This window comes from Silene latifolia, chromosome 7 (assembly GCF_048544455.1).
Source record: "Silene latifolia isolate original U9 population chromosome 7, ASM4854445v1, whole genome shotgun sequence".
Taxonomy (NCBI): Eukaryota; Viridiplantae; Streptophyta; class Magnoliopsida; order Caryophyllales; family Caryophyllaceae; genus Silene; species Silene latifolia.
Window position 1 is genome coordinate 44,019,190 of NC_133532.1, and position 11,035 is coordinate 44,030,224.

At 40.5% G+C, this 11,035-nt stretch overlaps 1 protein-coding gene across 1 annotated transcript; it reads right to left on the reverse strand.

Annotated features, from left to right (window-relative positions):
- Positions 1–6,457: 6,457 nt before the first annotated feature.
- Positions 6,458–7,162, reverse strand: LOC141590015 (uncharacterized). The gene has a single exon (XM_074410632.1). The coding sequence runs from the start codon at positions 7,160–7,162 to the stop codon at positions 6,458–6,460; it is 705 nt and encodes a 234-aa protein (XP_074266733.1).
- Between the last annotated feature and the right edge of the window lie 3,873 nt (positions 7,163–11,035).

Here is an 11,035-nt window from a genome sequence, read left to right on the forward strand (position 1 = left end):
CAAATTATGAATAATTATGTAAATTTCAGCTTTGTTTATATAAAAAATCTGACACTGACAGAGTCTGAGAGTTAAAAATGGTGGAAGGCAGCTCTGGGAATTGGACCCAAAGACCAGTCCAAGTGTCCACACTTCAATGTGACAATATCAATTATCAAGACTGCTCCTTGTGGATGGAGTACTAACCCTACCATTTCTACCACTATGGGACGATTGTCCTCTACATCTCTTGTGACTTTGTGAGTAGGGGTGTAAAATCCGGTCCGGACCGGAAAATGGATCAGTTTAGAACGGAATCTATCAGATCGGAATCGGAACTAAAAACTACGGTCTAACATTTTTTAATATTTTGGTTTTTGGCCCGGAGCGAAAAGATCAAAATTATTGTTACTTGATCATTTTTCTTAAAATATTATTTAAAAAAATTAGTGTAGGCCTACTTAATCCGGTTCAACTGGTCCGATGGACCGGAATTTGAAAAAAATGGATATGTAAAGAAAAATTCTGAACAAGTCTTGGACCTGAGTTTTTACAATCTGGAATTTATAATTCCGGTAAATAATGTTTCGGTCCGGTCTCCGGTCCATAACGTTTCGGTCCGGTCCATTCTCATTCCGGATCGGTGCACAACCCTACCTGTGAGGACAATAACCCTAAATTAAACATTATGGTTAAATTAATATACATTGGCATGATTAAATAAGAGAAATTTCTGTCATCAAATTTAATATAAAGTCTTAATATTGTGAAGTATAAGTCTTATAATAAAGTATCACTCATTGGAAGCACTTTTTATTTTGAATCATTTGAAAACAACTTTTTGTTTCTAATAAAAGGGTAAGGTTGTGTATATCGGACCCTCACATTTGGAACCATTGAGAATTTGAGTCACATTGGAATAATGTTGTTGTATAAAGTCCTCTTGTTGGGTCGCTGATGTGTCGGTGTCCACGATTCATAAATTATAATCATCATAATAGTATAATATACACCAATCGTTGGTTGGCGCAGTGGTAGCATGAGGTTGCGCTTGGTAGGGAGGTCTGCGGATCGATCCCCCACAACTGCGATTGGGAGGGGTTTAAATACCGTAATCATTGGACACGCCTCGAAATCCGGATTAGTCGATCCCCCACAACTGCGATTGGGAGGGGTTTAAATACCGTAATCCTTGGACACGCCCCGAAATCCGGAATAGTCGGCCCAATGTGGTTCGGATTACCGGATGATTTAGACCAAAAAAAAAATAATAATATAATATACGATATTGTATGTTTTAGGTCAAACTATCACGAATTTACTCTTAAATTCCTTCCCAAAAGACATAGTACTATTAAAGTTGGTGGACATTTCGTTATGGGATATGGACTTGTACCCTAACAATCATCCCCTCAAAATAAGAATCGTCATGGGGAACTCAGAACTCCCCACACTTTGCAGCGCCAACCGATTTTCTAGGCACCCCAAACATCAACCTAGAAAATAGTTATGGGTAATGTGTAGTAAGGAGATGTATTATGACGTAATATTAGACACAAAAATAGGATTTGAAATGCTACCGAGTAATTTTTACTTGTTGATAACCATCAGTATCAACAACAATTTTCTTTCGGAGTACTGCGTTTCTAAAATTGTAAACAAAACAAATTGACAGATTATATATATATATACATATACATATATATATATATATATGTATATATATATATATATATATGTATATATATATATATATGTATATATATATATATATGTGTGTGTGTGTGCTGTGGATGCGCCACGTGTCAACCCAGCATTAAATACAAGTATTAATTATTATTATTATTTTTTTTGGTAAGAAGGTAAACTAGCTAACAAAGCCCTTACAAACAAGTTACAAACGTTCATGCACGACTAGCTAACAAAGCCCTTACAACCATTACAACTTTTCATCCTACCTTTGTAAAACTAAGAAGATTACATCAGTAGAATTACAAGCAACCAACAGGTTAACAAACTAAGCATTGAGTAACAACCTGTCATGAAGAATACTAACAATCACAGACTTAGGACGCATGAGACAGCCCTCAAGTCTGCATCTATTTCTGCACCACCAAATAGAGTAAATTAAGGCCAACATATGTGCAGCTACAGAATTCTTCAAACTCTGAGTGTTAAACTTCTTACTAAGACACCAAGCAGTCCAGTCTAGTCTAGGTAGACGACATCCTAGGCTCCGAGACAGTAACTGGAGGCATTTCTGACTAAAGATGCAGGTGAAAAAAAGACGAGAGTGTGATTCAGAGGCAGAATCACATAAGAGGCATATGTCATCCATGATAATTCTCATCCTCTTCAACCTATCCCTTGTAAGCAATCTTTCATGCATCACAAGTCATTCTATGAAGCTATGCTTAGAAAGAGCTTCTCTTACCCATACAAACTTTGCCCAGTTCACCTTCACCCTGGGGGGGCTCAACCATTCATAACCACTAGCTTGTTGTTGTTGTTGTAGCCACCAATCTCTTACCTATACAAGTATTAATTATAGCTGAACATTAAATATAAATATAATAAATACTACATAAATCTCAGCAAAGTATTAATTAGAGTTTAATAAATGTATTATAAAATTACAAATAACATTTCTGGTTGATTTATTTTAAATTTATATATAAAAAAAAATTGATAAAAATTCTAAAATGTAAATCATTACCTTTATTGCGAAAAATGCTTTAAATTGAGTATACTTTCCATTATATTTATTGAAATATTTTGATATGTATAGATGATTAAAGTGAGTGTCTCACAATGCGTTATATATACTTAAGAAAAAATATTTTGAGAAAGTTATAATATATACTTGACCATTAAATCCATCAAGAAAAATATATTTGGATGAGTCATTATATTTGTTAAAAACAAAACTTAAAGATAACTAACCACTAAGAGATAAGTTGTTATGATGTGTTAATGAAAAAATTATATTGGACAAGTGATAATGTGATAACGAGTGATATATTTGAAAAAATTAGGAAAAACTTAATGAAAATACATTTGAGATTTAAGAGGTTTTAAATAATGTGATAACGAGTGGAGATTTGTACTTTTTTTTTTTTTTTTTTTGTTAAAAACCATAAAGGCTTTAAAATATATTACTAATATCAGCGACGGCTACAACACCAAACTCTGCCGGCAAATCAGTCGTCCAAAATCGCCTACCATGAGACCATGGCATAGCATGTGCTAACTTATTTAAATTCCTTAATATGCTTAAAAACAATCGACTCAAAAAATAAACTAATCTGTTTAATTTTCTCATAAATCGCAAATAATTCACTTCTACCATTTCTATTCTTCGTCAAGTCTTCAACCACGATCAGACAATCGCTCTCAATAACGACTTTCCTTGATTGCATCCTTCTTGCTTCTCGCAGACCCAACAATATCGCTTCAGCTTCCGCCATTGCTACTTCGCACCCCGTGCCTCGCTGCAACACCACAGCCCACTCAACCTCACCATTCGAGTTCCGACTAACCGCACCCAACCCCACTCCTACCCCCTCCATGACCCCTACATCCGTGTTGACCTTAAACACACCCAGATCCGGCGGCTCCCAGCTCCCCGGTCGAATCCCCTCCATACTACTCGTCATCTTTTCTTCCTGCACCGACTCCATCTCCCAGACAATACCCCAAATCCTTCTCATAATCCCTCCCAAATCCCACCTCTCCCCCTCAAACACCAGCTTATTCCTCCTTTCCCATAAAACCCAACATGTGACAAGGAACAACACCCTCTCCTTCTCCCCCAACTCCCTCAATGTCGCCTCCACCCAATCCCTCACTAACATATCACCCCGCCAACCCCCCCTATCAACTCCCACTTCGTCCCAAACCTCTTCACCCCAACCACAACCCCGTATAGCATGAAAACAAGACTCCCGTTCACTATGGCAACGAGGGCACGCTACATTATCACTACCCAGCCGACGAGCTATATTAACCTTCGTAGGAATCGCATCATGGCATAGTTGCCACATAAAAACCTTAATTCGTGGGAGAACGGGTACCTTCCAAATTGCCTTCCATAACCAACCTTCATTTGCATAATCAGACTGCTCAATTTCCGACTCACCATCTTCAACAAGTAACTTGTACCCGGTCCTCACAGTGTACTCCCCATCCCGCGTATGATCCCACACCCAACTATCCACAGCTTCTACCTCACCTAGCAGAATGCTTTTAATTCTCTCGGCTTCAAATGGCAAAAACAAATTGTTAATCTTCGCATCATCCCACCGGTTCTCACCATCAACCAGCAACTCAGCTACCCGCATATCGATATTGGCTTGTGCTCGGGGAGAAATAACACATCGTGATTTCGTCCCCGGGACCCATGGGTCCGTCCAAACCCTGACATCAACACCCGACTCAATACGACGTCGAATCCCAAGCCCCATAACCTCCTTAGCTCCAAAAATGCTTCTCCACGTATAACTCGGATTAGCTCCAATATCAGCTTCCATAAAAGAACAATTAAGAGAATACTTACCTTTCAAAACCCGCCCCATTAAACTTCCATCCTCACATATTAACCTCCAAGCTTGTTTAGCTAATAAAGCCCTATTAAAATCTTCAAAATCACGAAACCCGAGCCCTCCCCTCGCCTTAGACCGACACAAAAAACTCCAAGCTACCCATGACATTTTCCTCCTTCCATTATTCGATCCCCACCAGAATCTCGACACCATAGAACGTAACTCATCACAAAAATTGGCCGGTAGTCTAAAAACACTCATTGCATAAGTAGGAATAGATTGGGCCACTGCCTTTATCAGAGTTTCCCTACCTGCTCGGCTAAATAGCATACCCCGCCAACCTTGTAATTTATTATTCAGCTTATTACGCACCACCCTAGTGAGAACCTGCTTCGAATGCCCTATCACCGTAGGCAATCCCAAATACCTGTCATGTTCAGCAACAACACGCACTCCAAGGACAGCTTCAACAGCTAGCCGTCTGCGCACCTCAGTACCCTTACTAAAAGACACAGTTGTCTTTTCCTTACTCACTAATTGACCCGATGCCATCTCATACCTATGAAGAATTTCCATCACACGCCTTGCCTCCCTCACATTAGCTTTGACAAAAATAATACTATCGTCTGCAAAGAAAAGGTGCGTAACCACCGGTGCTTGGGGCGCAACCCGTATCCCATGTATAGCCCCTCTTTCACATTCCCGTCGTAACAAACTTGATAGAACTTCAGCACAAAGAATAAATAAATACGGCGAGATAAGATCACCTTGACGGAGCCCAACCATTATCAAAATCCATATGTAACAGTACTGACACACCGGATCACATTATCCATCCAACCATTATCAAAACCCATAGACAAAAGGACCTTATGCAAAAACACCCACTCCACACGATCATACGCCTTGGCCATATCAAGCTTTAGGGTTAAATGCCCCCCACTTGTCCTAGAATTTTTCATGCAGTGAAACAGCTCAAAAGCAACCAAGATATTATCAGAAATCAACCTCCCTGGGGTAAAAGCGCTTTGATTCTCCGAAACAAGCATACCAAGAAATAACTTAAGTCTATTAGCTAAAACTTTAGAAATAAGCTTATATAATACATTACACAAGCTAATTGATCGATAATCCGAAAGCTTATCCGACGCTTTCTTCTTTGGAATTAAAACAATATGAGTACGATTTATCATGCAAGGAAACTCACCTCCATTTAGGACACCCAACACCATTCTTGTAACAGAAGGACCAACAATATGCCAATATATTTGATAGAAGAGTGCATTCATCCCATCCGGCCCCGGGGCCTTCAAAGGATGCATCTGATTTAGAGCCTCGATCACCTCCTCCCCTCTATAAGCTGCCCTAAAGTGCTCATTCATAGCTGCCGTCACTCGACCCCGTACCCCATCAAACATCCCCTCAAGCTGCTCCGGCCTAGACGACTCAAAAAGGGCCGAGAAGAATCCTTCAGCCTCCACCGTAACCGCTTCCCTACCCTCACAAACCGTACCATTTCGCCCCACAACACGACTAATTGTATTCTTCTTCTTTCGCTGCCGAGCTTTCCTATGAAAGTACTTCGTGTTACGACCCCCTTCTCTAAGCCAAAGAGCCCTCGACCTCTGTCTCCAAAAAACCTCCTCCTGTCGAAGTAGATGTGTTATTTCCCCCATCAACCTCTTCCTTTCCTTGACATTACCAACAGATCGCTCATTCTCATTCAGCCATGCCAATCTCTTCCTTTTACGAGCCAAGTCCCTCACTATCTTCCCAATACTCACGTCCTTCCATTTTTTTAGTTCGATTGCGCAACGAGAAATAGTCTCAAGAACATCACAATCATCAGCCTCCCACACACGCCGAATAGTATCTTCACACCCCTCCTCACCCATCCATACCTGCTCGAAACGGAACCGCTTCCCCAACTCTCCCCCTCATACCCCACGCCCATCCAACTTTACCATAATTGGTGCATGATCAGACCATTCCCTATTCAAGTGATAGAGCTTTGCATAGGAAAATTGGTCACTCCAAGCCTCCGTCTTCATAGCCCTATCCAACCGACACTGTCTATTATCCACCCCAACTTGACCATTATCATAAGTAAACTCGTAGCCCTCGTAAGATAAATCACATAACCCACATACATCCACGACCTCCCTAAAATTATTCATCTGCCATTGGGCCCTCGACCCACCACGCATCTCAGTAGCATATAAAACCTCGTTAAAATCACCCAAACACAACCACGAAGAATGATCTTCCTCAGCCAGCTCTTTAAGCAATTGCCAAGATAGATGCCTATCCTGCACCGATGGCCAGCCATAGAAGCCGGTCAAACGCCACTCCAACCCTTCCTCACCAATATCGAAGTCCATATAATGGACAGAAGCCGATCTAAACTTCACACTGATATCTTCACGCCACAAGAAAGCAAGGCCTCCTGATCTACCCACACTATCTACCTCCATACTACAATACCCCGTCAAACTAGCTGTAACACGTGTCATCTCACTACTACTCAGCTTTGTTTTGCATAAAAACACCAAAGCTGGGGCCTCCCTTCGCAGCAAGTTTCGAAGACCGCCTACTACATCGGGGTTGCCCAGCCCTCTGCAGTTAAGGCTCAAACAATTCATTGGGCCCGGTGGGGTTGAAATTAATCAACCACCGCCTCAGATACAATCATAGTCACATCCCTGTGAATCGCTTCCATACTCGACACACCCGTACCCTCTCCTACAACCTCATCTTTTCGTCTTTTCCGACCCAATTCTAAGCCTGAACTCACATCCCTGTCTTCCCTCATCTCATCATCTTCTCTCGCTCTTTTTTTTTTTTTTTTATTTTCGTTAAAATGCCCCATATCAATCTCCTGCTCGATCAAACAATCTCTCCCCACTTCGCGCAGTTGCCTCCTCCACGTCCCACCATCCCCCTTTTCATCACTATTCCCATTCAACCTCTCCCCACCCGCCTTATGACCCTGCTCAACTTCATCCCTGCCCATACCATAAGCCGGCCCCTCCGTCTCCTCCCTCCTCACTAGAGCACAATCCCCAACTGCTTTCTCCATACACCCACGACCAACATCTTGCTTACCCCCTCCTCGGCTCATTACACCCTCCAAACTTAACCCACTACCTACATCTATCATCTTTCCAACCACAGCTCCCGAACCAACCTCCTTCAACTGCATCGAAGACTTCACACCATCACCCACCTGCTTCTTAACACGATAAGACAAAGCAATAGCTTTTAATCTGTCTACCATCAGATCAATACTCAATCTCTCACGCTCCATTCCTTCCTCCGTTTCTGCCCTACTCTGAGTTGCCTCACCTCGACCTATATTCTGAAAAACAGGCTTCACTATCCTCCTATTTGGAGCTCTCAACTCCTCCCCTAACCCCAACTCGCTAGACTCATAAGGACCATGGTCACAATCCTTCTCCCCATGGCCTAATATCCCACACCCATAACAGAAGGTTGGTAATTTTTCATATTTAACTGTAAAAGCAACCGTCCTATCAGACGACAACCGTATACTCACCTTCTTCTTCAACGGTACACGAACATCATGAAGAACCCTAATCCTAACCACCCTATCAAAAATCGTCAATGACTCCTCGTCATGGCCAATATAATCTCCCAGCTGTGCTCCAATACGACGAAGGTTCGTCTCATTCCCTTTTCCCTTGAGAGGAAGATCATAAACCCATGTCCACAGAGGTAAGTTATGTAAAGGCGTATCTATCATCTTACCCTCAAGATTGGGCTCATTAAGACACCAAATAAACTTATCAAAGTGCCATGGCTGGCCATCCATAACCTTCAACTTGTCCCGCTCTAACTCAAAACGAAAACAAAGATTCTGTCTTTAACATCCAAAACACTACCAGTAATCCGCCCCTTAGGGTTCTAAACTTTAACCATCGTCTCAATAGCAGCTTTTGCGTTAACTGCCCTCGAAGACCAGATCTTCCCTATGAGTAAGAAAGATATTGCATCAGCATGACCTACCTCGCTCTCCACCTCCCACTCAAAGACTCCAGGAACCCTATCATCCACCTGCCCTATAATACTCTTCCTCTTATCCCTACTCGAACTCGCCATCCTAACTCGACACACACAGCCCGCACAACCCTAAAAAAGAAGAGAAAACACAACAACGTACCAGATATTTGAAGAAGTAATAAGCAAGTAGCACCCTTCACGCAGGGGCGGACCCAAATACAGCCATGGTGTGGCAATTGCTACACCATAATCCAAGAATATTAGGAGAAAGTAAAAGTTTGCTACACCATTAATTTATCATTAATATGTCATTAACTTTCCTTATTCTTCCCGTAATGCTTGCTTATTATTCCCCATAATATATGTACAATATATATTTAATTATGTTAAGGAATCTTTTATCATTGAACATCACAATTTCAATAGCATATTAATTAGTTTTTGTTTAATCACTTTGCTCTTTTCAAATTCAATAAGAGTATTGATCAATACTCGATGTAGAAAATGTGTAGTTCATTCTGTAACATACTTTCTGATGCTCTAATAGTTTTTTTTCCCATGAATTTTATTGTGTTTGTGTTTAAAATTGCACCATTGTTACATTCTTTAGCAATTGAATAGAGGTCGAAGGACATTAATAAGTTTGGGTATTGATTTTATTTCGGAAAAATATACTGTAATATCTAAAATGTATTATGCGAAAATAAACTACAGTAAGTTTCTATGAAAAAAATAGCAAAGAATTGAAATGTATGGGCTTATTATAAGCAATATCGTAAATTTCGATCGATTCAAAGTCTGTTTTGAGAATTATATTTTTTTTTTGCTACACCAAATTCTAAAGTTTGGGTCCGCCCCTGCCTTCACGTACACCAACGAGAAAAGAAGCCCCGAAAATCAAAGGATTTGACAAAGACTTGGCCAAGAAGAAAACTTTCATAGGAAACCCTAGAAAGAAAAAAAGACTTTAGTGGAGATTTGTACTTGAATGATGGTTTTTTGTACTTTTTCGAGTAGGTTAAGATGGGGTTTTAAGGCGACTTGATACCTATGGTAGAAAAAAGTTAATATTTTGATATTGGTTTCTAATTATTGATTATATTGATACCGATTATAAAAAGAGGTCATTATAATGATTTTTTTTATCAATTTACCCTATTTTATACTATAAAGTTATTTCAAAAAACAAAAGATGCAAATTTCTTATAAATATGATGTTTGACACATAGCATATGCAAGACATAAACAACCAAAACATTCAAATAAGTTAGCTTTGACCCTATATGTTTGATACATAAATATCACATGTTATACATTAAAAATTGAAAAACGCATCAAATTATATTGAGTTGTCAACTAGCTATCATCTAGCTGTCGAAGAACAATCTTAATTAGTTCAGCACAAGACTCTATTGAGTTCATGTATATGAGACCTTCAAAACTGTTGTTGCAAAAACGAAACAGTAACAATAATAAGGAGATGAGATCAGAATATATAACCGATTCGTAGTGACGTGGTACAGAGGCCACTGCCTTGAAAACTATTTCGGCACGACCGTGGTGGCGATCAGCAGTTGCCGGTAGTCCCCCAAGGATTTACACTATAGCGCTTAAACCCGCCCACTCGAGATTAAGAGCTATGGAACGATATAATACTTTACCCAGAAATTATAAGAGAGGAAGAGAGAGTTGTCATGTTTCTGATTGTTTGTGTGTTTTTCCAGAGACGATTCAGCTCTTATTTATAGCAAAAATAAGAGCAGTTAAGGAGCCTAAACAACAAAAGGGGACCTTTGGCCCGCACCGCAGGTGCTCTACCCAAACCCGAGCCCGAGCCGGGCCGGCGCGCGCGCGCGTGTGTGTGTTGGACCCAAACCCACAGGCCCAACAAACACAACAAAACCCACCTTGGTCCATTCTCTTAACCATACAATAGAGGGAGTATATAAAAATAGGAGAAACAGGTTGTTTCCCACCGATGTGGGACAACAAACCAATTCCTTGTCTTTTTCTCTTCAAGGCATTACTTCCAACAATCCCCCACTAATGGCTAAGAGAAAAAAACAGAAGAAAAGAACACTGGGTAAAGGAAGGATTGGATACTTAGGTATCAATATCTTTCGATTTGAATTGACACTTTAGTGAAATGAGGAAATAACTTACTTACAGCGAGAGAATATCTTGCGATTTGAATTCCTAGCTGAGCTTCGGTCGATACCCCCCACAACACATATCATACCTTCAGAATTAAGATCGTTCCGCGTTTCAAAGTGCAACGCGCTCTTTTAAGAGCTATGCGTTTACCTCGGTACTAATAGATGTGTTCAGAAGACTTCTCATAGTCTAATGATCGTTACACCTACGTAGGTGACTCAAGTGCTTCTCAATAGCACTTCTCACATGAGTCATTAAGGACCTAAGTCCAACCTGGTGTATGATCCATCAAGTGCGTCTCAAAAGCACCACCATTAAGGCTATGAATCATACAACGCCAT